We start from the raw sequence: 27575 nt of genomic DNA on the forward strand, positions 1-27575 counted from the left end.
TAAAGGCCCTTTAATAAATCAGTTTTTGTTTTGAGAGCAATCGTATTCATTATTGTTTCTAAATTACAGTGAATGTGCATTATCACAGTGCAGTAGATAATCCATGTGTTTTAAGAAGATAAGAACATCCGAGGATAATCGCTCTTTTAGACAATTAGCAACCTCTTCAAAGTGATGGATTAAAACAATGTTTTTATTAAAAGTGGTCAGTACAGATTTTATTGCCATAGTATAAGAGATTAACAGTATAAAAATAAACACTTTATAGAGATCCCACACTTGTATAAAGAAACACCAGCCATTAAAATTAACCTAGAAATAATGTCATTTGTTGGTCTCCATGGTTTAAATTAATGCCACTGTCATTATGTATTATAGCAGTTTATCCTCACTATGACAAAGATCTGTGACATCCTCAAAGAACATTTTCAACATTCAATTACGGTAAAAAAAGCAATATAGAAAATTGTTTTTTGTTGTTGCTTTCACTTGTTTTAATGCTTTTTTATTCTAAAACAGCTGACATTGGTCTTATAATACTGCTTAATAAAATGGATGAGTAATTGAGCAGCACTCTCACTAAATGATACATAGCTGCCTTTGGATTACACTGAAGTAAAAAATGTTAATGACGATAAAAAGCACAATTTTCAAAGATCTCAGGCAAACCACAACACAACACAGATATAATGGCATTACACCAACATCAGCCAGAACAGGAGAGCTGTGCAAAAATTAAATTAGCTGTTTAACCTTTTCAATCTTTTTTTTTTCCTCAGGATCAGTGGCTGTGTTTCTGTAATCATTATCTTGTCTCCGATACAGAAATGAAAAAAGGCACAAACTATTCAATTTTAACACAAATAATAAACAACACTGATAATAATTATAATGTTTCCACCAAGGTACATGCAATAACTCAAACAATTCCACTAAAAAAAGGCGGAGCTGGCTCAGAAAAACATCGTTGGCAATACTCACTTGAGTGTGGATAGATTCTCCAATTCAGAGAACTAGAGCGTTCAGTTTTAAAAGTATTGTTACTTTTTAGGAGCTTTTCAGCTGCAGAGCAATGCCATGTCTACACTTTACAAACTGCAACGTGTTGGCACACAAGGGAATCTTAAAACAAGATGAATCATGACAACCAGTAATGAACCAGATATAGCACAACCGGCACTTGCTTGTTTTACAGCTCAACCCCGGCTATCTTTTCTGTGCTCCGAAAAACAGGTTCGTTATTAAAAGACATAATTTCTGCCAGTTTCTTCAGCCCCAATGCAACCTCTAAAAAAAGTGTATTATATAGTTATATTATATCTGCACGCCCACGACCCAGAATTGCAAGAAGCAGTCAGATAATGGATGGATGGATTATATGCACATGGATCTGTAAGTACATAACTCCTATTCCTGCTGCCCTGTAATGATGCGGAGTCTGTCAGCAAGCCTTGACAACACAGTTCCCAGTGAAAAGAAGGCACTGAGTAAGATTATAAAACTCAGGCTGAATAGAGGTGTTAGATCTTCCGCTGTTTTTAAGAGACAGCACTTAAGAGCTCACTAGCTCCTCAGACTAAATAGGAACCTTTCTGATTCATACTTGTCACGGGTTCTGCTTTCACAAATAGAAAACGATTCAGCTTAATTAATTTATTGAAAATAGCTGTCCTGCCCTTTTTTAATTAATGGAAGGAAAGCCTGAGGAAAGATTTATTCAATCTTAATACAGATGAAGATTAAAAACCTGTACGATACGTGGCCCAGTGTTACTCTTGCTTCAGATTGGCTTTAATAATAACAAGACCATTACTGACACCTCACTTCAAAGCATGTCTTTCCCACCAACACCTTGTGCTTCCAACACCATTTCAATTAGCCTCAACTAATCCAACTCCTCTCTTCGATTCGAGAGCAACACCTCTCCAGTCAAAGATCTTTCTCCAAGGAGATGTTAATGCACAGACACTCAGAGTAAATAGAACCACACACCCTGGCAGCCAGAGGTGGAAGTGCTTCTTAGTCGATGCAACACCATTACGGAGGGTGTCAGCTTAGCAACTGTCATGAACGCTTCACAATCACTCATGCTCAGAAATCTTGCTGCTTTCATCACGTACTTATACCAAGTGAAAAATGGGCCCCAACTCCACCGGAGAAACAAACCCACAAAAAAAGTACAAGCTCAACAACCTAATAATGGCGGCAGGCACCACTCTATTTCACCCAAAGAAAAGAGAAGAGCACATGTCTAAACACATGCCACACAACAGTAAACAATTTGACCAATGACTTAGTTTGTTAGTTTTGGGAAACTATACAATTTCTCTTGTAAACAGCAGATGTTGGTAAAGGAATACTCAAGGATTTATTTTAAATTCTTTCAAACTCTGAAAGGACTTCTCACTGTTAAAGTATTGCTGGTTTGACAGTTATTGGTAACATGAATTAATCTAAACCAGATTTGATTCCTAACTTTATTACAATATGCATATCTGTAACAACAAAACAGAAAGTGTAAAATTTTATAATGTCCCCATCCAAAATCTAAACAAGTGTTTTTATTAGCCACAGATTCATAAATGGATCCTAAGACCTTTCACACTATTGTCACAGAGACAAAACAAACAGTGTTTCCCTTTCTGTATCGCAGCTAGAACAGATTGCACAGGCTGGCAGTGGCTGGCCTCCCTGTCTCTCAACATATCGTCACATGGCTCTTTGACAGCACCGGACTCGCATACGAAATCCCCCGCCAGCCAGGGACAGAGGGCACAAACAACTGCACTCTCCCAGGAATTAGACTCCGACAGAGGCAGCAAAGCAGAGTCACAAGAGGATATGGCTCTGACCTTTCCGTGTTACAGTAATGGGCAGAGACGTGACCCACTATCAATAATAATCTCACGCCTGTCCTGCTTCAGCGGGGCTGGCGCCCTCAGTGACCGACAGCACTCTTTACCCCGGCTGGGGTTCAGAACAGAGCGATTAGTTTGTGCTGCAGCAGGAAGCAGCAATCCCCGAATGGACACGTTTCATTTTCATGTCCACATCCATGCTTCATTTTGCATCTCCCCCGTCGATCTTATTTAAAATGACAAACGCAAGCATGCACGGATCTTAGAATTTATATGGTTGTTTAACTTAAATCGTCACGCTAAGACAGCAAAAAATGCAACCAATAAATGTACAGTACTTAACTGCCTTATTCTTATTCTTTCTTAAAGAAAAGAAAATACAATGAAGACTAAAATAGTGACAGATCTGCATAATCCAACAGACACTTGGTTCTGTAATTTCCTATAAATCCTCTAAAATTGTGGTAGTGCAAGTGTTTTCTATTCACACTTGCAATCATCTCTTCAAGCCGCTAATCAGCCAAATATTACCACTGACTTACATATTGTGACCATTTTCATGGCAGTTCACCTAAAAAACAGGCTGCAACCTTGAAATGAAAGTTAAATTTGCTACCTCTCCTTCAGAGTGCTGCTTGAGTTTAAAACTCTGCCTCCCAAATGCTTGACTGCTGTGACATCTAGTGTTTACTAATAGCAGTGCAGCTCGGAGAAATGAATGCAGGAAGGCGAAAGCTTGTATCAGAATCCTACTTCTGCTCTTCAGTAAAGTTTCAGTCATTAGTATATGACATTACCTTTTATTTTTCAACACATTTTTTAAGCGGTCTGAAGTCCACCTAAGATATTCATAATACAAGTGACCTTTTATTATCTAAGAAGAAATTGTATTTTTCTGTCAACACTTGATCATAGCTACAAAACAAATGTTCTTTTTGACTTCTGAATCTGAATCAACTTGGCCAAAACTTAAGCTTAATCTAAATTAGAATCTCTCCTTGTGTTCTCAATTAAAACACAGGTCACAGCCCAGTTGTATCTGTCCCACAGCTTTGTCTTTCAGTACTTGTCCCTTACTTTTCCTAAATCTGGCTTTAATTTTCCCAAATTCAATGTTTTGTTTCCTTTCAGCACTTTAGTACGGATAATGGCTCTGTACCTTGAAAGCACATAGTATATCAGATAGCAAACTATAACTTTATTCAGCACTTCTTTTTTCAAGTAAGCGTCCAGTTTAGCACTCGTCTCTCACCGAAACACTCCAGATCTGCATCCCATCTGCATATCCGATCAGCAGCAGCAGGGGAGGATCAGTGCCGGTTCCATGCAATTCCAGAAACTCGGGTGTCCTGGCAATATCTGTCCAGACAGCAAATATATTAAGACCACAATTAAGATGTGAAATGTATACTGAGCATCAAAAGAAACATATCAGTTATAAAGTTATTATCAGAAAAACAACAATCTTTTTTTTCAATTAACAGACACGCCACAGGCAATTTCATTCTGTTTATTCACGTCTGTCACCAACGGCGCTGATAAATAAGGGGTCTACTCTGAAAGTTAGAGGCTAGCAGTGTGTGTGGCCACTGGAGGCAATATAAGATGGATATCTGTAACACACGGCTGGCACCAGGGTGCAGTTAGTGTCTTGTGGGATTCAGATCCATTCCTTTGGTAGAGCCCGGACAAGCAAGCGCTTGTTTACTCGTCTCTGAGCCCAAGCTGGCACACATGACTCCAGATCATCCCGCAAATGTGAACGTGCTCAAGTAAGTCCTCCATCCATTTTTAGCCGCCTTATCCAATACAGGGTTGCAGGGGAGCCGGAACATATCTCGGCCAGCAACAGGCAAAAGCCGGGGATTCACCCTGGATGGGACAGCGGTCCATCACAGAACAGACACAGACATGAACATGAACATACATGCTCACACCATGAACATGAGGCCAATTTTCCCAGAAGCCATTCAACCTACCACTATATCTCGGGACTGTGGGGGGAAAGTGGAAACTGAAAACTCCATGTAGATAGCACCCCAGAAATTGAACCCAGGGCCACAGTGCTGCAAGGCGGTTATACTAACCACTGTGCCACTGTGACAACCATAAGTCATCAATAGGGAACTTTACCACATTTTCAACTTGAAAGAAAACCATTTTTACACAAGCAATGTAAAAATGTGCATTGTCCTTCTGAGATGTCATGTGAATGTGTATATTGTTTTAGCAGAAAGATTAAAAAGTAATTATTTGTAAATCTAATGAATAATAAACAAGTCAATTAGTAATTCAAATGTTCTCGAGAAATTTTACGCCTTTACCTTTACGTTATGGCAATAGAGTGCCTTTATTAAATATTTTAATACATCAGAAACAAAGCCAAACTATTTTTCACCCCTCTTATAAACTAAGAAAAATACAAGCAACACGTATCAATAAATAAAAGCTTCATTTTCTCCAGAATTAAAGTCCTCTAGGCCTTAATCGTGTAAATAAAAATTGACATGTACAGTATATACCAATCGTGAATTTAAAGCTTTCGTTTCGCCACAACCCTCATAAAAGGAAACACACCACTGAGTACTGATTTTAGGAACTGTTATATAGCAGGTGTTTTATAGATCTGATTTAACTGATGGAGTATAATTTAATCCTTCTGTTAGCTTCTACGCAAGTTACTGCCATGCTGAAGGTTGTGTCATACTTTATTTAATTGTACTTTGTATTAACTATCCTCTTCTTACCATTGATATCTGCTTTTTCAAATCGGACCCAGACAATTTTCTCCTTCTCATCTGTGGGCGGTGCTCCTGTATAAGCCTGAAGGAAAGTAAAGGAAGCAGACAGGTGTGCGACAGTCCGGTAAGAAGAGACAGACGCTGCCAAAGCAATGACATGTTTTTTAATAAAACCAGTGCAGACAAAGTTTAAGAGATATTTTCCTATATTGGGGTGTTTCTAAAACCCCACATTGTTAACAGCCTGAGATAAAAAGACATCTTTAAAATAAAAAAAAAACTGTAAGACTATACAGCAACGCACTCCCTTACCTGTGGGACAACATCTTGCAGAAACGTCACTACACTCTCCATGTATGACTGCTCTCTGAAAAACAGCATCTGTTACATTACCAACGTGCACAGCAAAGCTCTGGTCTTTCGTCACCTAATTTGATCATTATTACCATGTTTTTATCAGCAACAAGAAAAGCTTAATTGTAGCCTTTCTGAATTCAGTCTATTGGCAATGGGAACCAGCTTTGCACCCAGAATAAGGAATCGGTCATTTTAGGAAATGATAACTGGAGCAGTGCATGCACATCTTCTCTACTGCTCGAAAAGCCCTAACAAAATACGGCAATACCACAACTGAGAGTGTGGTGCTACAGCAAAATATGTTTGTCTCATTTGTAATCACAGAAAGTCACTGGCATTTGCACAGCTGATTCAACAGGCTCACCATAAAGGATCGTTGGAAAATCTAGAATTACATTATAAAGTACTTTATTATATGGGATATAATTTTACTTGAAAAAGATACTCCAAGGCTCTGTGAGAGAGTGGACAATTTTCCTGTGCCGTCAAATGCTCTGTAGAACAGACCTAAACTTAGGTACACAGTGAGTAACAAGAAAGGCGAAATTCAAGCTTGCTGGGGCGAACAGGCTGATAAGTGAATTAAAGGCCTTATTACTGATAAATTCCCCTCCACCCAAGAAGAAACATTACAATTAACATTACATCTCAGTTTCTTCATTTACTCTGACATATTACAAGGGCATGCCTTTGCCAAAGTAGCAACTTGTGCCTCAGTTACGCACTCTGCCGAAACACAGCATGGATCCCATAAACTGGCACATTTTGAGACAATCGTTTAAGACAGAGCAAAGGAATGTGAAACAAACAAGATAGTGTATCTGAACAAACGAGGGCTCAGCCCCTGTCTGCTCCTGTTTTATCCGGGGAGGTGAAGAAACGCTCTTGTCTTACGTGGCCGCCTGCGCCCGCACCACCGCTCCTCCGGCGCAGCGGCTGGGACGGCGCGGGGAGTCGGACGCCATCGTGTCTCCAGATCTCTTTGACCTGCCAAAGGAAAGCGGCAGCGGATCACTTCCTTTATCCTCGTGCACAGTTTACTGCGACAGTTCAACCCCTGCAGCCTCCCCGGCCAGCAGACAGAATGACAAGCCCCTGATGAAGCCTAACTTTGACGTGTGCATGAACGCGTCAGGCCCGCCTGAAACCAGCCAAATATTTACAAACCACTTAAATACCGGGCTGAGGAGGAGCTGGAGCCTATCCTGGCAAATAACAAGCCCAAGGCAGGATACATCCGGGACGGGACGCCAGTCCGTAGAGGACCACGTTTTCCCGGAAGCAAACTAACCTGCCAGTGTGTCTTTGGAGTGTGGGAGAATATCAGAGCACCAGGAGGAAACATGTAACCAGGGGAGAACATACAAACTCCACACAGATAGGCACCCCGGGTCTGGATATGACCCCAGAGCCCCAGAGCTACAAAGAAGCAATGCTAATCACTGCGCCACCATGCCAGCCTTGGGAACGAACATCACTATACCAGTCTCAAAAACTATTAATCTGTATGAAAGGTCTGGCACCACTCACAGTTTTAATTAAAGATGCACTGTATTGGCCGTTTCTTTTCCCTACATCTGCACCGAATTTTCCGCAACATCCGTTTTACATTTTCTTTGTACCGCCTGCAGCTGCGAGCTGTAAAAGACCTTCTATCTTTACATGGCAGCCGATAGCTACCATGATACTTGAGGTTAACACGCAAACACGTTGGGTAGCACAGTGGTCAGGCACCTCATGCTGCAGCTTCTTCACTGCTCTCAGGTGCTGGCTTCAATTCCAGACTCTGCTGCGTTCTCTGTCGAGTCTGCTTGCTTTCTGTCCTGGTATTCTGGTTATGTTCCCAGCCTTCAAAGACACGCAGGCTAGGTTAGACTCCCTGAACTGTCCCATGTGCTTGAGAGTGTGTCCCCCACAATGAACTGGTGTCCATGTGGTCGCTGTGACCCTCGGAATAAGTAAGGGATAAACTGAAAATGAACTGGAACAAGATGATAAAGACACGCACTAAATTCTCTAGATTTTACAGGCTTTGTGTACCTTTCAGGGGATTCTCAGAAGGCGCTTATATTTTACTAGAAGCTTCCACTGTCTCATCCAGAAAAAATGAAATATGGAAGTTTCTTTTTTGCTTCCAGGAGGCTCACAGAAGACCCAAGGAACCGGGAATCGCCGTGTCATCGCACAAGAAGCATATCAAACCTTTTTAAGCTTTCAAGACATTTTGGCTAAAATACACAGCCTACTATTCAGATTTCCTGAGGAAAAGTTGGGGTGCATTTTAGCCAAGGACTGCACAACACCAGTTTTCCTACAAGTCACTTCAATTTCGAAATGTCCTGAACAGAAAGGTCGCTTCAATAGTTTTATAACCGCGGGAAAAGGGATTTAAAGACGAGGTCACGTCCCGTCCGGAGTGTGCGGGAAACGTTACGCTTGCGTCTCATGACCCTTCTCACAACATCTGTGAATGACCATGGCGTAGAAATATATCTTCCTTTTAAACATTTTAGCCTGTTGTCAACATTGCAGATCACTTTCTAAGAAGACATAAGTGGTTAACGGCGATAAGGGATGACACTGGCGGAGGGGAGGGAGAGGGGGGTACGTGGCGTCACCTCACTAAATCAATATATGTATTTCAAACTATAAAAAGCTGAAAAAAACGTCTAATGTCGTGAGGAAATAAAGAATGCAAAATCATTTGTTTCATTCCTCGGCAAAAGAGCTGTGTCAGTGTGTATTTCCTTATGGTTATTCCACTACGTGTATACATTTCAGTCACGGGTCTCAAGAAAACAATAAGAACGAAATAAGTCAGGCGGGTAGGATATACACCACGGAGTCCTCACACCTACAAAAACAAGTATCCCACACAGCAAAACCACCGAGTTCAGACATACCCCCGGTGGAAACAAGACACATTTCCGTTAACGGTTACATTCATTTTTTCCCGTTACAGCACTTAGAAAATGTGTATTTTCATACGAACCCCGTTACGCTCTGTTTCTAGTCTCCTCGGCTGACGCTTTTTAACCCGCACCACAACACAGCAACACGGGCAGCCAACGGAACTGCCCGGCCAGCCAATCACTGCGAGGCTCTTTTCCGCTCTGCCCTATAGGCGCCAGGGGGAGGCGGGGGCCAAGCCTGCGTGAGCCAATAGGGAGGAGGGCCGAGAGCCTATCGGGTTCGGGTTACCCGGCGGTGTTCCGGGCCTGCGTGAAGGCAGACGCCACAGTCGGGTGGAAAACGACCAAGTGCGAGCTCGTGTGAGCGACTCCTGACGGGCCGGCGGAGGCGGTCGAAATGACAAAACTAGGGTTTTGAATTGTGTCTGCCCGCGCGAACCGTTCTAAGAGGGTTTGTTTGGAGTTTTTTCTCGCGGACCGGTTACCCAGAGGTGTATTTACAGACCCCCCCCCCCCCTCCGCCTTGTTTGTTTACATTGAAGTCTCGCGAGAGGCCGGTGTGCACGTGTTAGCTGCTGGGGCGCTAAACCCCCGCGTGCTGCAGCCCCGCTCAGCTGTTTCCGCCCGCACGGGTCCAGATGGGTTTGGGACCCGTTTGAATACGGATATCTTTCTAATGTCAGTTTTAGCAGTACAGGTGCATATGCTCTAGGGTGGGAGACGCTGTACGCTGGTGCATTTGCAGTGGTCCTTTAAATAGTTTTTGCTCGAATTTTGTCGCGATTGCACTGTTTCCATCTGGGCTAGGTTGAGCATATGATTTAAGGTGCATGTCAGCAACACGCCTTTGCGGTGATGAAAATTAAGTAATCAGTGTATATTTCCCGTGGGAAATAAACATGTAACAATAGTTGCCTATACGGTGTTCCTGACAGCATTCAGATCCTTTAAACGGTTTTACTGATGTGCCCAAGAGCGTTTTGGGGTGGGACGTCTGTTCATTGCACCGATAAAGCACTGATGTTCGCCTCAGCCCTGACGCCAATCTGAAACTACAAATTCACCGCTGTAAGAGCGGTTTTAACATTCCGTCCTTTCTAAAGAAGACGGATTCACGTGCTGATCTAGTCACGTTAACCCTGGCTTTTTCAATCTTCTGCCTTAAAACATTGTGAGCAGAGCCTGCTGCGTATATACTGTACTACGTAATTGGTCAAGTTTCGCGTGACACTAGGGGTCTTATAGATTAAAATATTAGCAGCTTTTATTGCAGAGAACAGAAAAGCCAGAACACCAACACTCACACCAGGGTTACAAATCGCGGAGCTTAAAAAATAAAAACCGCATTGTCTCCTTATCTCAATCAATGCAGGAACCATCTCGTCTTTCTACGGCCCCCTACCGCCAGGCCTCATAATTACATCTCCGTCACGAGCGATCCCACAGGGGCCCCGACGTCACAAAGGGTGAAACGAGGGAGAGGTGAAACCACAAGCAGAAGCAATAAGGATTTAAAGTTTCCATGCTTTATTTATCAAAAGATGCACACATGGCAAGTTTGGTTTTCCAAAACATTGAGCCATTGAAACAAAACAAAAAGACATCTGTAAAACTCATTGGATTAGCACTTAATCCTTCAACATCTGCAGGTCTAATTTTAATTTCTAAACACCACGAGTCATCCAAGAATTATTCACCAGTCTCACATTTACCACTTCATGTGAAAAAAATGAAGAAAAAAAAACAGTAAAAAAATCTGAAAATTTTTCAACTGTAAAGGACTCTTAAATTACTAGAAATGCAATGTGTTGTGTACAGATTTTAAAAACCGCGTGCGGCAGTTTAATAGGAATGTGATCCCTGGCATTTTCTCAGAACTTCGTGTTCTCTTGGTGCAACATGTCCTGCACCACCGAGCCTGGAACAGCAACGCTTAACAGCTGGATCTCTTCCTGCGTGTGACGAACGCCTCCGAGGCGAGGCTAAGATTTCTCTTTCCACAAAGCTCATCACAAAATGCCCTGGAGCAGAGCCGTGTACTCCAGTCCATCAGCCCATGTCTGTTCTGTGCTACACTCCAGCCTTGAGATCAACTGTACTTCTATAAGGAAAGGTTCCAGAGTCTTTGTCCCCCAAAGCCCGACTCTGGAAATGGGAGTGCTGATGGCCAAGGGACTCACCCAGAACACACTACACCATCTCATCGTCTTGTACAGCTCTGTCCACACAGCACAGATCAGTGCAATTAACAGACTGGGGTGATGAATGAAGTAACACCATCTGTAAGGAAGAACAGTGGTTGTACTAAATTAAATCAATGGTCTAGACTCCACCTCAGTTATTAAAATAGTCAAGTTCGCAGGTGATAAAATAGGATGAGAAAACACTGTCGAGGCTGCAAAGGAAATTCGTGACTGGGTAAATACCTGGCAGATTACACTTAATTTAATTACATTTAATGTAGACAGGTGTAGAATGTGATAGGTTGGCATCAAAAACTAAAAGTATAAGATGGGAAAAACTGAGCTTGAAGAAACTACCTATAAAAAGACTTCAGTGTTTATGTGAACATTTGTGTCTTTTAGGCAGTGTGGCTTGGGGAAGTAATAAAATGCAAACGATATAAGATATATAGTCAAAAACACAAAATTTAGTTTAAGGGATGTTATATTAAAATTGTACAATGCACTATTAAGACCATATTTAGAATAATGCGTTATGTTTTGGTCACCATAATACAAAACAGGTTTTGCTGCTCTGGAATCAGACCAGAGAGGAAGAATCAGATATAGACCAAGGATCAAAGGAATGTTCAACTTCGACCAGCTACAGAAAAATCTTATTTAGCAGCAAACAGAAGACTAAGGGACACAATACATGTATTCAAAATTCTCAAAGGCATCGACCAAATTAATTCATTGTATTTCTTCAGAATTAAAGATGAAGCACAAATCGGAGGGCACAAACTACATTGAAGTGCATTTCAAACAAAAGGTACAAGGAGCTTCATAACACAAAGAGTTCTGGGAGTCTGGAACAAGCTATGCTGTTGAAATCTAAACCTATCCTATCTTTCTAAAAACAATAGGATCAAAACAACTCGCTATAAAAAAAAACTAAACAACCTAGACGGTACGATTGCACTCCTCTTGTTTGCAGACTCCCTTATAAATGCTCTATGTGGGTTAAATTACAAAAAGAAACCATAGCTTATCTGTTGGGGAGATAATATTTTGCACCCATTTCGGTCTCCCGAACTCTAATCCCAGCAATCCGTGTTGTGAATGGAAGCAGGAAACAGCTTCACTCTTTCGTTCCCGTTTTGTGGTGGAGGAACAGACCTTTGTCTTTGACCTTTGAGCAGAAAGCCGCTCATTCCTGGACGTCAGGATCACGGAGTGCTGGGATCTAGGCAGCATGTCTTAGGGAGCCGGGTGAAAGGGAACAGCAGCACTCGGAGAAAACACACGCTGGCACAGGGAACACGCAAGTTCTCCACAGAGGATCCCCCAAGCCAAAATCTGACCAGGGACCAAATACCAATGAGGCAACAGCGCAAACCACCACACTAGCACCTCCCCTTACGAAAGGGGCCCAGAATCAAGGCAAAGTCAACAAACATCTGGCAACAAATGGTACTTTTCCCCCCAAACACTCCTATCCAACAAGATGGAAGGGTTGTTTTTAATTTTTATCACAGAAAAGGATTTCGATGGCCAAGTAACTTTGCCCCCAAAAATTAATCGATACCTGCTATCAGAAATAATGAAATTCCACAGAATTAACAGCTACTTCAAAAGATTTTTCTTGTAGGTGTTATCAGGAGACAAGTCAATTCTACCCTTTTTTGTACCCATACTAGTCTCCGGGAGCTGACAACTCCTCAAACTTCAGATAACGTTCCTTGTTTTGTAAGCAACAATCAGTCTCGCAAGTATCCACCAACAAACAAGATACTCAACAGAAATCCACACTTATTGATTAACCCAAATGTTAAAAACCACCAACCAATTAGCCTTCTAATCTCAGCAAAGCTTAATTATATCATTTTAAAAATCCATGAAGAATCATTCATTGTCAACCACAGCAGCTACTCAGTTTAAAAAGTTTACTGGGCTAGAGCAAGTGAAAAACAGACAATAAGAGTGTCCAGCGTCTCACTGCACCTCCCACAGCCCAGCCACCGGACCGGAGAAGAAGCACAGATCCACTTTTCCACACCATCATTTTGGAAAACAAAAGACTAAATTTACTCTAGTACCAGTTTAAAAAATGCATTAGCCTCTTTTAGAAGCCCCGATATTTAGAATTTTCATTTCCTACACAAAATAGGAAATTTACTTTTTCCACATGATCACTCAGAAAATAATCATTATTTTTTCTCTTTGGCCTGAAGAGTCTGAAATATGAATTTGCACCTGGCGACAGGCTGGAACAGGGTGAAACCGAGATGCCTCCATTCTAGAGTAAGATATGACCTCATAGATAGAACCAGAACTGTTACAGATATATTTAAAGTCTATTTGCAAATGTACATCCATATACAAGAGTTCATCACATTTGCCAGAAAAAAAATCTTTACAAGGCATTTTTCAAATAAAAATAACAGCACCATCTTTAAATCATAATGTTCATATGTTCAAAGTTGTCAGTTTTATTCAACCCAGAAGACATTTGTATTTATAATAATACCGTTAAAATTGATGGGTGCAAAACCTTCAATACTCAATAGCTGTAGGGACTGCATCATATAAAAATAGATTTATAATCTTATTGAATCAATTGAATAGATTCTTTTCTACATTAGGACTGAAACCAGAAAATAAAAAAAGCAAGACAAAGCAGGAATACTTGTTTCAGAATTTCATTTTAAACAAACATCGGTTGCACTGGACTGAACACACATCTGTTTCCTGGGTAATCAGCCAGGGGAGAACTATCAGAATTGGAGAAGAAGTCATCTGTCAAAAGTGGTAGCTACAACTATAAATAGAAAGTTTGGATTCACTGCTTTTTGTTTCTACCAAGTGCCCTTTGCTCAATTGGAGTAGACAGAGATCACGCACAGAAAGACCCGAGGAAGGCTGCTTGTTAAAACCCCACGAAGCCATGTCCTGTCTCGTGGCAGGAAATGACAAAGTGATCTGGTGCGAGGGGGGTGGGGCTATGGAGAGCCATGCAAGGCCCAGCACAGCTGTGCAACAGCTGCAGACACAATGAAGGAGCAGAAGCACCTTCTGCACAACTGGGGCGGGAGTCCAGCCTCCCCCAGACAACTCTACCCCACCCCAGCTGGAGCTGCGCTAAACGACGGTAAGTGGATTCAAGGAGGCTTAACCCTACACACAAGGTTATTTGTGCAATCCTAAAACAAAGACTATATTTTCCATCTTGAATGCTTTACCCAGGAGCACATATTCTAAAAAGCTGGTCCCCTCTGCAGTGCAGAGACAATAGGACTCATTCTCATCTCAGTGCGTTAGTAACTGAATCGTTTTATTTAATCAGCTGGCAGAATTCCCAGGTCCCCCGAGTGACATGGACCTTTGAAATTCAAAGTCCCACGATTTTGTTTTTTTTTAAATCCAGTTCACTGCTCTAATCAACAGTCGAAAGAAATATCTTTTCAGCACTCTACCCTCAATAAAGGTCAGCAGTGCGCAGAAAACCCAACTGTTGCTATTGGCACAGGCACGTGTTTTACCGAAGACATGGGAGATGAGTCTGCACAGTCTGTGCAGGGGGACATGCCAGTATTCACACAGTGAACAGCCTCCCAGGAAACCGAGTACTCGAGCTCCCAGCAGGCCTCTGCAGCCCCCCAGGAAAGTAACCTTGAAAAAGCAGCTTGAGTGGAGAACAGGAGTTCCACTACAGGTTATTTTCAACTGCACAAAACAGCGTTCTCGGAGACACCTGGGAGGTCAGAGTACGCTGTACCTGCACACACGACACAGGGGTGAAAGTTCACTCTTAAGAACATAAGCTTCATCAATAATCACAACACATTTCATCACACCTTATGTAACTCCCCACTGGAAAATATAGCAGCACCATTGGTTTTAGGGTGAATCTTGATCTCACCCTGTGACGAAACAAAAAGAACATCATAGAATATATAAATATACACATTTTAAAACCAGGATGCATAAATTATCCACAACTGGGACACCATAGTGAATCAAGTGAAAACAAAGTTAACGATCACCTATTAAAATATTCACAAAAGAACAAAAAGTTAGAATGGTGTATCCTTCTGCGTTTTAAAATATTAAAATAGAAGACTGTATAAAAATATATATATACGGCTCCACTCAGTGCAGTAATCAAGCGAGCCCTATTTTATAAAGGCGTTTTTTCCTTGCGCATTATTTACAAGCAGATGAATCGATACATTGTCGCTTGCTTGTCGACTTTTTAAGGAACAGAGGTAAAACTCAAAAGGATACACCGCACGACAACCTTCTTGTAAGGAACACAAAGACAGACGTGAGCAGTTGAATATTTACCGTGATCTCAGATGTGAAAGATATTGGATCTCTCACCCCTTCCCCTGCACACATATGTATAACACCTCCTACAGGAAGCTGCATTTTAAATTTACAAAATCTTACACCGTAACAAAGGACGCGAGAACGGCTCCAAAACCCGCCTGCGTTTCCTGTCCACCCTGAGCGATGTCCGGCGGTGGCGCCTGCAGGGCAGAGTCGGGCAGGGCGGCGCGTCCCGTCTCCCCGAGAGTCTTGGCTGCCCCCTGGTGGCCGACGCTGCTCAGCACACGCACACGGCGGCCTTGCGGTGCTGCTGCAGGAGCGTGGGCACGCGCTGCGCCTGTTTCTGGCCCCGCAGGCTGCGGCGCATGGCCAGCCTCTCCGTGCTCCGGCGCTTGGCCGCGCTCGGCGACGGCGGGCTGTGGGTGGGGCGGGGCAGGCTGCGCCGCAGCTTCTTGCTGGCGGGGCCCGAGCCAGGGTCCTCGGGGGTCCGCTTGCAGCCAGGCGGTGGCGGCGGCGCCGGCGCCACGGGGGCCGGGCCGAGGTGGCCCTCGTCGGGCCTCGCGCTCAGGGCGCGGTCCAGGACCCGCGGGAGGTGGGGGGACGGCGGGGGCAGCCCACTGCTCCGGGACGCGGCCTCCGAGGAGACGGCCGCGGCGGCTTCGGACAGGCGGACGGACAGCGACTCGGACAGCGCGGCCAGCGTCATGGGGGCGAAGCCGTTCATCCTCTCCAGCGGGGGGAGCCGCTCGCAGTGGGGCGAGGGGGCCAGGGGCACCTCGGCGTCAGCGGTCTGGACAGAAAGGCAGAAACCGACATCAGGCCCGATCCCGCACGTCCGCGCCACGCCCTCCGGACCACCGCTCAGCCGAGAAGGAACTAAGCACTTCCTCAGGGCCAGACCTGAGACGCGACACGGCTCATCGGAAACCCTCTGTTCCTTCACTCCGCGCTTCAGCCACCAAACAGTTACTTACAAGGACAGCAGGGGTTTCTGTAGTTAAAGCTAAGGTTTAAGGTTGGGAAAAACTCAAGTTGCTGTAGGAAGAGGTGTTAATGGGCCAGTAGGCGGCGCTCACCCTAAGGTGTGACGGGGACACTATACTGTAACAAGGCACTGTCCTTTGGATGAGACGTAAAACACCCAGAGCCTCTCAAAAAGACTAAGGGTGTTACCCTGGCATCCGGGCCAAACTCCCCCCTGGACTTTACCAGTCATGGCCTCCTAATAATCCCGATCTGGTTTCATCACTCTGCTCTGCTCCCCACCGAGAGCTGGTGTATGTTGAGAGTACTGGCGCACTATGGCTGCCGTCGCATCATCCAGTCTGGCAGGCCACCATCCATCACTGCTTAATGCCCTGCTGAAAACCAGCAGCTCCCCTGCTCTCCAGGTCCAAGACTCTCCAGTCGCACAGCGCCAGTGCCGGCTCAGAAAGGTAAAGGCATGAGGTCCGTGCGAGCTCTTGTTGTCAGCGGGCTACCCAGCGATATCACTAGCTTCCCCCTCACACTTCTGTGAGGTTTTGAAGCTCCTCGACACAGGGCACCGAGAGACCGAGCACCAGCGACGCAGCGCGGGCTGAAGAGGTGGGGCAGACGGAGGCCCCAGCCGAGCCACAGAGCCTCGCCGTCTCTGCGCTTCAAGTGGCCCTTGTCCTAATCTTTGTTTTTCCATTTTACTTTATCTGAACTGCTGCCATTCAAAGGGGAAGGAGATGGTGGTGGTGAATGTGTATACGTGTGTATGTGTGTGTGGGGGGGGGGGATGGTGTCCATTAGGGCAGATCAAAGCTGAAATCACTGATCCACTTCACAGAAAATGGGCTGATTAAAACAAACACGTCCGCCCACTCTCCCTCTCATCTCCCCCAAAACCACCAGATAATAGGTTCCCCTTAAAAAGCCCCGCAGGGATGCAGGAGACGAGCTGAACAGCTCCCTTCGCGAGCCTCCTCTCCCACAACGGCACGCATCACTCTTTTGAATGTCGAGATAAAGAGCCCTCCATCATTTCTTTTTGTGGCGGAAAAAAAAACAAACAACAATGATCGGCATAAGTGCACTGGTGCACATGCGCTCGTTTCATCGTGCGGGTGTACCGCCTGAGCACAAACAACGACGACAAAAAAAAAAAGGAATTCCACGCGGCGTGTTATAGGAAACAGATGGCTGAGACCGGGAGAGATGTCGACGACAAAATCGGCTGCAATTCAAAAGCAACCTCCTTTGCATCGCATGTGAGCTCGCTCCATCAAGTCTGGCCCGCTGGCTTGAAAGTGGGCCGTCACCTTGACGGACTGGGATGGCTGCTAATAATCAAGCCCTATTCCCAGCCAAGCCTATGCAAAGAACAGCATGAGCGCCTGTCCTCCATTATTTGACCTTTGGGGCCTCAGTAAAGAAGAAGTCAAGACGGAGAAGGGCGAGAGAGGGGGGGGGCAGGACACGCCCGGCGCACTGACCTGGAAGATGATGGGCGTGCTGGCTCGGGAGCCCAGCCCCGTGGCGCGCTGGGGGCCCTCCGCCAGGTTGACCAGCAGCTCGTCGCGGCCCAGCGGCAGGTGCGAGCGGCCGGGAGGCTGCAGGGAGATGACGATGGCGCTGGTGTTGTCGGCGCGGAGCATGCGCTGCCTCCACCGCAGCAGGGCGTGGCTCACCAGCTGCTGGGCATTGGTCACCCCGCACTGCACCTGGAGGAGGAGGAGGAGGGAGAGGGGCTCCGAGTTAGATCCCCGCGCAGGACGTTACCGCAATGGGAGTCGTTAAAGCCGCAGGACGGTCGCGGAGCCCACCATGGCCTCCTCGTTGTCCTGGCATATGGAGACCGCATCCTGCGGGGGCACCATGTTCCACAGCCCGTCGCTGCCCAGGATGATGTAGCGGTGCTGCCGCGGATCCAAGGTCAGCACGCTGGTGTCCGGCTCCGGCGACACGACGAACTCCCCGCTGTAGAAGTCGTAGCTCCACAGGTCACCTGCAGGCAGAGCGACGGAGGAGCGTGAGCCGGCCCGCCGCCCCCCCGCCCAGGGAAGGGGCGCCCGCCAGCGGGGCTGGGACTCGGAGCGCCTCCTCCTCCGCTCCACACGGCCGCGAGCCCCTCGGTCACCTCGGCTCGCGTCGGCCCGGAGCGGGCAGCGGACCGCTGGCCCGCAGGCTGTGTCCACAACCCCGCAGAGGTGACCCGTCGGCAACGCCCAGCGGCTGAGCCGTTCGGAGGAGTTAGGGAGCAGGCGACAGGAAAACCGGAATGGCTTCACCTGGAAAAGCTGCCCCTTGCCGAATTTCGCTCATTGTTCTGGTTTGTTTCGAACGCCAGGAGCCAACGCGGAGTGCAGTGCTCCTTGTCTGTGAGCTCATCTGCATTTTCATTTGATATATTCGCTTTTTTTAGACACTGGCAGAACTGTCAGAAAAGTTTGAATGTTAAGGTAAACAAAACACCTTTTGAGATTTCTCTTTTAGTTTAAATAGCTCAGCGAAACGGAGCAGGGCCGGGTTCTGCAGCGTTTAAAGACAGCCGAGATGGGGCCCTGCAGGGGATATCCGCCAAACCTGTCACACTAACCCTAGCCTCTCTCCTCCGAAGACCTGCTGCACGCGATCAGTTTCACACTCGGGAGAAAGAAGTTTAGGTAGTCGATATTTAAAATGTATTTAGGGTCATATCATGACTAGCACAGCTCTGACATCCTAATTTAACAATGCAGATGTGACCAAAAGACGCCTCCTCTTATTTGCTTTCTGAGTTCTTGCATTTCTAGGCGGCGTTCAACTCTTGCTCCTGTTGCCATGCTGTTCCCCGGAGCTGCAGGATACGATCAGGGGCCCAGCGCTAGAACACCTCCCCAGCGCGGAGAGGCACACTCGGGCTCCGCCGCCACTCTGCACGAGGCAGCAGCTCAGCCCTCACGCAGCGTGGGCAAGGGCTAGCCATCTCAGACTTTTGACAGCTCAGGTGCCTGTGGGCTTGCAGGTAAGAGGAATATTAAAACTCAAGTGCTTTTAAAAGATGCCATGCTGAAAATTGCAATTTGGAGCCGTGACAAGGAGTAATTAAGGAGGCACTTAACAGGAGGAAAACATTTTGTTCTGGAAGCTGTCCTCCACTGCAGACCAGACTGTGCCGCACCCCAACTGCCTGCTGCTCTTTACTATTCCTCCAGTCAGAATCTGTCCTTGTGGGAAATAAAAGTTACCCCAGTTAAACCAGATGTCCCCTGTTCTGTTAATCAAAAACCCTCTAACACCATCTTGCCATACCGTCTTTCTCCACTAGGTGGAACCAAAGTGGAGAAATAAAGTGAGGAAAAATGACCTCACAGTGACACTGTTTCCACAGATCTACGAATGCGTACAATTAAAAACAGGCAGACCCCCCCAACAGCTTTAATTCTGTATTGACCTACATCTTCCACAATGAGCTAAACAACATTCCTAAACGCTGCTGCCTGCTTTAACTGCAAGAATAAACCTCCTGAGGCTCGTCTTCTCAGGATTAATGCTATAAGACTATCAAGTGGTCTGCACCACCGCCTGTCATTTATACTTTTTCCTCTAAAAACTCCCACAAAAAAAAAATCAACAGACATTTTGGATGTTAGAGTAAAATACATGATTTTGCCATTGGATTGTACCTTAGTTTTAATTGCAGAGTAAAGTATCAGTCAACACTGTAATAATCTGAATTGGTATCCAAGGCCAGTGCGAGAGAAGATCTTTTAAGTATCCAGACAACTGTCCTAAAACACAGCTATTACTAATCACAGGCAACTGAGTGTTTCTTTCTGTACCGTTCTGTACTATTTCATGCAGAGCCTGGCAGACGTCACTGCTGATGTGTCCCATGGTGCACTGCTCCAGAGGGCAGGTGAGAACTACATGCAGGACACTCCTCATGTCACTCCAGGAGCAGCTTCCCAGTGCAGCTTCTCCATCGTTTCCTACTTTTTGTCCCAGCTGAGGCCTTGTTCTTTTAACTGAACCCCTCATTAAAGCAATAACTGACGCAAGGGACTTTTTCGTAGCGTTGCATTCCACAGACGACATAACGTCAGCGTCCGACCGAGAGCACCGCGCGACCCTGGCGAGCGCGAGACCCCAGTGTTGGCGCTGCCTCGGGCTCCGTCACTGCGAAGGCAGACGAGGAAGCTTGGTCCCTCGGGAGAAGCCCATACCCCCGGCCGCCTTCGAGAACCAGCCGGATCAGATCCTTTCACCGGCTCCCGGAGGAAGAATAACGAGCTGGACGGCCCGCATGGCCTTCGTGTGCGGAACAGCCGAAACGTTCGCAGCGCGAGACGGGCCTGCCCAGCACGGCACGTACAGGGACCATGTGCTAGGGTAAAAAGCGTGCCTCCGATGCCTTCGGACACACATGGACGAGAATACTGTGACAAGCTAGGAATACAATGTCAGGAGTAAATTCTTAACTAGTATGTCTCGACTTCTCTGGATACTTAACAGCCTTGATTCATTGCTGGTGGCATGAGAATCTCCCCAGCTGCACTGCCTGGCCATGTGTTAGTGAGATCAAATTTCCTCCCTGGCCTTTACCAGTCATGGGTTCCTAATGATCCCCAGCTCTGAACTGGCTTCATCACTCTGTTCTCCTCCCCACTGAGAGCTGGTGTGTGGGGAGAGTACTGGTGCATCATCCAGGTGGGGCTGCACACTGGTGGTGGTGGAGGGGATCCCCATTACCTGGAAAGTGCTTTGAGTGGAGTGTGCAGAAAAGAGCTATATAAGTATATATACACAGACGCACAGCGAGTCCTACCTAGAGCCCGCGCTACAGCGAGGAAAGGGATCTGATCGATGACCGTGCTCCTCCTCACGGGACCGTTGTGGGTCAGCCGGGGCCTCTTCCACACCACCCGATTCACCCCCGACTTCTTGATCACGCTGAAAAACAACCCCCAGGGCAGTGAGGGGCAGCGCTCTGGAACCCCCCGACTCCAGCCCCACACACTCCATGCTCGGGAAACATCAGGCCACAGAGCTATCTGCCCCAGACCACTGGCTTCAAACCCTGGTCCTAGAGGGTCCTAGAGGGCCAAACCAGCAGGTCTCATAAGTAAGCTAGAAATCTGTGACTTGTGAAGATTTGGAATATGTATATATGCCAGTTTCCAAACTGATCAAAGGTTAACTGTTTTAATAGTTCAGGATTGAGCAACAAGCAACTCCTTGCGAGTTAGGAGCTTGAGTATTCTGCATCGCGTGCGACCTCTGCACTACTTACTAAAACAAATCACACGCTTCTATTACAAACCAAAACAAAACTGTTCCAGGCGTTTCCAGAAATCGATGAGTTACAGGTGACCCACAGAAACGTGCTGGACTGGAGTCTCTGGGGCCAGGTGGTGTGGAATGGAGTTTGGCTCAGGTGTGCATCTCTGTTGGAGGCACCTGGCTCAGCGGTTCCCAGCCTCAGAGCAAAGCTCAGACAGGGGGCGCTGCAGGAGACTCAGCCCTGCAGGTGAGAACTACATGCAGGAAGACCCTCTCTGGCTGAGAGCATCAGCAGTGGCCTTCCGTTTCCATTTCAGTGCAAGGAAGCCCTTCACAGTGCGAGTCCTCACGACTCCCGTGTCTCCTGCCTTTGGTTCTCACGTGCACCCAGCCCCTACCTGCCCCCCAGGCCCTCGATGCGCTCCCTCTCCCGGGGCAGCTCGGGCTTGTGGTCCTGCGTGACCTCCAGGGCGCGCACGAACTGGTCGGAGGGGTGGTCCTGCAGCCCCACCACCACCCCGGAGTCGCCCACGTGCGCCACGAACATCTTGTCCCCCCGGATCACCACCACGCTCGCCGTGGTGCCCGAGGTGCTGGGCAGCCCGGTCAGCGTCTTCGGCCACTCCGCTGGAGAAGAGAAGGGAGGGTTAGAGCCGGGAGGGAAACCCCTCAAGCAGCAGCTCCGCTTCCATTAAATACAACAGGCTAAAGCTCCAGAGGCCACAACCTCTGGAGGGAAGCAGACTGATTATTCAAACAATTCATGCAACCACTGGTTTAATTTGTTAGGTTGTTTGTGGTCTTTTTCCCTCCAACGATAAAAGTAACCCAAAGGAGCAGCATGTTGGTTCCCAGCAGGATTTCAATATCTTCAGTGGCACAGATATCCACCTGCCTGCCGGAGGTTGTTTGATCCGATCTGGAGTTGCACCACAATCTCCCAGTGGAATACAAACAACAAGAGCTGCTCGCTGGCGCTCGCCCGGGATTCCCTGCATCTCTCTACTAGAGGGGCAGCCCCCAACAGCTGGAGAGTACAGAGCAAAACGTGCCGACCTGCGTGCAGTTTCATCTGACCACTGCTGCGGCTGCACCTTTGCAGACTGACAAGTCACTAGCAAGACCCTCAACTGGAACTGCAACTGAACATGAAGCAGCAGGGCAAGAAGCACAGCACGGGGATCAGAGACCTGGGTCGAACTGGGCGCCAAAATGACAGTTTCACAAGAACGAGCCGCACCAGAAAAATCGGAGACGAAGGAAAAGTCTTTATATAGCTTGCCAGCATCTACTGTGTATCACCCCCCCAGTCAGCAGGTGTGAGCCTGCCCAGTACCAGGATGGGATACCTAAGGCTGCTGCTGGAAGTGGTGTTAGTGGGGCCAGCAGGGGGCGCTCACCCTGCGGCCTGTGTGGGTCCTAATGCCCCAGTATAGCGACGGGGACACTATACTGTAAAAAGGCATCGTCCTCCCGATGGGACGTGAAAAAAACGAGGTCCCGATTCTCTGTGGCCATTAAAAATCCCAGGGTGTTTCTCAAGAAGAGTAGGGGTGTAACCCCAGCATCCTGGCCAAATTTCTCCCTGGCCTTTACCAATCATGGTTTCCTAATAATCCCCATCTCTGAACTGGCTTCATCACTCTGCTCTCCTCCCCACTGAGAGCTGGTGTGTGGGGAGCTGACTGGCACTCCAAGGTGGCGCAGGGGATCCCCATTACCTGTAAAGCGCTTTGAGTGGAGTGTCCAGAAAAGCACCACATAAGTGTGAGGAATTGCTTATCCCAAGCGGACTCGTGGGAACTCCACACCCAACGGATGTGCTCCAATAGACATTACAGCAGACCCAGCTCTGGTTGAAATATTAGAAGACTCATGTGACTAAGCCTGGGGTTGTTACTAAGAGGGATTTGTTGGAAAGGAGTCCTTGAAGCAGCGTGGTTAACAGCGTCCGCGCTAGAACGAAATTCAAGAGGCGGGACAACCTGTCTAACCTCACTCACGTACTTCAGGTCCTGAGGCTACGGGCACGAGATCGTCAGAGCTGGAGATAAAGGGGAGACAAGTCCCAGTGCTTCTGCTGCCTCTCGTTTAATTAAACCCAGAGCGTGACGAAGTAACTATCCCTCCTGCTGCTCTCCTCACTGAAAGTTTCCCCGTCTGAAGCTCCTCTACAGCAAATGGGAGGACAAACTAGCAGCAGGCACTGGCGACAGGTCTCTCCTCCACCACACCAGAAGTCACACACGCGGGGGAAACCCTTCCACCTTTATTTCACGCCTGCTGCTGCGCCCCAGGGTGGGAGATCGGCCCTTCACCAGGGCAGAACAAAGGCACTCAATCCCACAATCCCCCGCGCCAAGCACAGGGCCGGGAAGGACGCAGCGGAATTCCCACACCCCGGAAACCGCCTCCCTGGCGCGGCTCCGCGGAGAGCGGATGACGCCGACCCTCTCCCCGACACCCCGGGACGTAACTAGGGGGTCGGCGAGGCGGACACGCACACGGAGCGGTTGTTTATAACACATCAGGGGTGCCCATCATGGGTTCCCACCCCGAGAACTACAATACAGGAAGTCGGAAAGTCCGGAAAGTCACCCTCAACTTGGAGGGAATTATAAACAATTTTGTTTTGACATAAGCAATTTGTGCAGTTGGGGAGTTTAAAAGTGATCCGCAGTGAAAATGCTGATGCTCCCCCCACAGCTCTCATGAGCCACAGCTGGACCTTTCCCATCTACCTGAAGGGACCTGATGATTTAAGGCCACATTGAAACGGCAAAGGCTGTGGCTTTCCTATACCAGCGACAGCCACCTCCCACCTACAGAACAAAACAGCGAGTCGCACTCAATAAAATAACACCCGAACGCCATCGAGGGTGGGCATTCTCAAAAAGACAGACTTGCCCAGAGGAAACCTTGTAACAGGCGTGTCGAAATCGACCCCTCCAAGAGCCGCAGCCGCTGTCGCAACGCTGTTCGGAATGAGGAAGACTCTTCTGCTGACAAACAGGATTGACAGAGCTCGGACAAGCCTGGACATGAAGCGAGAGAGAGAGAGAGAGACAGCTCTCTCCCTCTGCTGCGGGAGCGCAGCCCTGTTCACACACCAGCCCGAGGTCTGGAAGAGGCCCACCCCCCCGTCTCGCCATGCAAGACAACCCAGGTGTACACATTCCCCCAGCGCTAGCCCACGCAGGTAGAAGGGGCTGTAGTGTGGTTCCACCACAAGCCTTAGATCGTGCTCTCAACTGGTACATTCAGAACAGATCAAGAACTGAGTTGCATTAATCACGGCTGTCATTTCAATATGCCGCAATGTTTGCCAGGACAAGCAGATTGAAGGTGGGATAATAACCCCCAAAAAGGCACCTTATTTTCCAGAATTCAGAAGGCCGTCAGCAGGGACATTAAGGGAGTCTTTTCACTTAGCTGCAACACTTCATCAGCCCTATTGGCAAATTATAACCATCGTTAGTTACTATGAAGCAAACCCAGAGTTCACCTTTTATTCGTTTGAATACCTGGGGTAGAGAATTGTAGTTTATCTAACATGGCACACATGGCATCGGGGCTACTACAGGTTCTAGGAATGTTTACACTTGACAAAATATCGGTTTTTCACTGTTAACTTGGAAGATTTCTCCTCTTTCCAGATTTTGATTCGCCGTTTTAGTCCACTGACTTGAGTTCTGCTTTGTGAATTTCTACCGTCTCTCTCCGAGCCTGATTTTTAAATTCCCTCCCGAGTGCACCCGCGCCCCGCGCTGGGTAACCACGAGCGGTTTAGACCCGTGTGACGTCACTTTCTAGAATGTGCGGCGCGGAGTCAGGCGGGGTCGGGACCTGTGGCTACCGCCCCCTGCGCAGCTGATTGGACCGGCGGCCCGTCCTCAAACTGCCGAAGCCGCGCCCATTGGGCCCAAGGCTCGTCAATCAATTTGAAACCGACAGGAAGAGAGATTTGCCGGGTTTTGAGATGTATTTGCTGACGGCAAGGCTCGAATTTATTCTTTTACGTCTTAGCGTCTTTCTGAAATAACCAAGTGCAGAAAGGGCAACCGTGTAAATAAAAAATGCAGCTACCTCTGATAGTTGTGTATGAGGCTGCATTCATTAATTACACGGGGATTAGACCACGAGAAAGCAAATACCGTTGCTATGTTCCTATTGTATATATATATGGTTTAGAGACAAAATTCAGACCACAAGTAAACAGAATATCAACAGTGCATGCAAAATGCGCGAGGGATGTTCTTCCTCGACCCGAGCACTTTTCACTTTGCTCACGCAGCCCCGCGCCGTCGTTACTGAACGTGTCCACAACCCGCACGGACATTTCTCCCACAGCAAACAGCCCTGCGCCGGGCGAGGCGGGGCTGGGGGTCGGAGGGGGCGACCACCGGGAGAGCTGCCCGCCACCGGAGTGCCCGTTTGGCGCCCAAGTTTAAAACCTCCCTTGCTAGGCTGATCAACGACCACACATGGGACCAGCGCCAAGAGACGGAATTATGCTTGACAGGGGAGCGACCCGAATCGCGTCCATCCCACCTGAAAAATCGCTGTTACCGGCGCTTTTGGGGCCGTTTCCTTGTACAAGCGACATTCCTGGCTGACAGACCTCAGACATCAAAAACACACCTAGCTGCAGACCTATACCTTACTAGTACGACAACTACAATCCTTCTTCCACCGGCCTTGGGAACGCGTGCCCCTAAGGTCTCCGAAATCAGCGTTAAGAGTCGAAAATGTCCCTCGAATCCGCTGGAGACGGCGGAGAGCAGCTCTGGAGAGGAGGGGGGGGATACTCACGGAGCCGCTTCCACATGGCGTGATGGCAGGCAATGAAGCCCTTGCGGATGGCAGCGCACACTTCCTCGTCGTCCGTCGACCAGAAGCCTCGCTGCTTCTTTATAAAATCCCACAGGTGACTCCGGGCGAACTCGGCCGCCTCCCGGCCGCCGTGCCCGTCAAAGACGGCGAAGAACGCCACCGACCTCCGGGGGCGACACTCGGCGAGGCAGGCGCCGCGCTCCTGCCCCGGGGACGATGCCGCCGCCGCCGCCACCGCGAAACTTTCCCGTCTCTCGGCTGAAAGGTGTCGCGTCCACGTCACTCCGGGGCCGGTGCAGCCGCTGCTGCTCCGCGGCCCCGGCTGTGCCCCGTCCCCGGCGCTGTGCTCGCCAGGCTCGGCGCTGCCCTCTTTCCTCTCCGCCGGCGCGACCGAGTCCAGCTCGTCCTCCCCCAGCTCGGGCTCCACCACCACATCGGTTACATCCTCCATGTATTTCCTGCCGCCCTGGTCGGAGAAGACGCTCACTCGCAACGAGAACAGCTTTTCCATGGCGATAGCCTTTCCCTTCCGTCCGCTCGGGTCGATCTGTCGTCGCTCAGACCGCGTACGCCGTGAATTTTCGCCAAGTTTTCGACACCTCGACAGCCAGCTTCCCCGTACTTGCTCTATTGTTTATTTTCGACGCTTTGTAGGCATGCTCAGGAACGCAGTGACGTCAGAGCCCGGGCACAGGCCGGGGGAGCGCCATCTATCGGTCAAGGCCTGACACCAACACCAAGTAGGGGGGTGGTAACGTTTTGAGCATGAAATATGTTCCTTATGTATATATAGATGGTTCTTATGTGTATGTCCTTGTTTTTTGTATTTTCCCTTATTTGTATATAAAAATTAAAAAACACTTCACCCCCCACATATATAAATCGTTCTAGGGTTTCTTTTTTAACTTGTCAGCCTTGTAGATCAAATCAACTTTAAGGACGGATGATTGCGGGGAAAGATCCTTGATGATTAATAATAATAATCAATAATTGTTTACACTTATATAGCGCTTTTCTGGTGGCTTTACAGGTAATGGGGATCCCCTCCACCACCACCAGTGTGCAGCCCCACCTGGATGATGCACCAGTACTCTCCCCCCACACATCAGCTCTCAGTGGGGAGGAGAGCAGAGTGATGAAGCCAGTTCA

At 47.8% G+C, this 27575-nt stretch overlaps 2 protein-coding genes across 6 annotated transcripts in view; both read right to left on the minus strand.

The window, feature by feature from the left end:
* bcas3 (BCAS3 microtubule associated cell migration factor) overlaps positions 1-9180 on the minus strand; it is a 234446-nt gene extending 225266 nt beyond the window's left edge. For 4 of the 5 annotated variants that reach the window (XM_015367379.2, XM_015367378.2, XM_069184359.1 and 1 more), the window contains exons 1-6: positions 8949-9180; positions 7691-7804; positions 6851-6943; positions 5912-5966; positions 5606-5681; positions 4111-4217 (exon numbers count right to left, since the gene is read on the minus strand). In XM_015367379.2, the coding sequence (XP_015222865.1) occupies positions 4111-4217; positions 5606-5681; positions 5912-5966; positions 6851-6943; positions 7691-7695 (336 nt within the window). In that variant the 5' untranslated portion in view covers positions 7696-7804; positions 8949-9180. The remainder of the gene's footprint in view (positions 1-4110; positions 4218-5605; positions 5682-5911; positions 5967-6850; positions 6944-7690; positions 7805-8948) is intronic. The other variant, XM_006640898.3, reaches the window with a different exon arrangement.
* Positions 9181-10372: 1192 nt separating this feature from the next.
* LOC102684820 (protein phosphatase 1D) lies at positions 10373-27142 on the minus strand. The gene is made up of 6 exons (XM_006641055.3): positions 26406-27142; positions 21992-22220; positions 21139-21263; positions 18155-18336; positions 17825-18052; positions 10373-16152 (listed from the first exon to the last, which is right to left on the minus strand). Exons 1-6 carry the CDS (start codon positions 26935-26937, stop codon positions 15640-15642), a joined length of 1809 nt encoding a protein of 602 aa, XP_006641118.2. The 5' UTR covers positions 26938-27142; the 3' UTR covers positions 10373-15639.
* Between the last annotated feature and the right edge of the window lie 433 nt (positions 27143-27575).

This window comes from Lepisosteus oculatus, chromosome 26 (assembly GCF_040954835.1).
Source record: "Lepisosteus oculatus isolate fLepOcu1 chromosome 26, fLepOcu1.hap2, whole genome shotgun sequence".
In the NCBI taxonomy this organism is placed as follows: Eukaryota; Metazoa; Chordata; class Actinopteri; order Semionotiformes; family Lepisosteidae; genus Lepisosteus; species Lepisosteus oculatus.

Coding starts and splice junctions, on each gene's coding strand:
- LOC102684820 (XM_006641055.3), bottom strand. CDS start 26,937: ATGGAAAAGCTGTTCTCGTTGCGAGTGAGCGTCTTCTCCGACCAGGGC. Junction 21,264..21,991: donor ATCGAGGGCCTGGGGGGCAG/GTAGGGGCTGGG, acceptor GTTGTTTTTCAG/CGTGATCAAGAAGTCGGGGG. Junction 18,337..21,138: donor CGCTGTAGCGCGGGCTCTAG/GTAGGACTCGCT, acceptor CTCTGCCTGCAG/GTGACCTGTGGAGCTACGAC.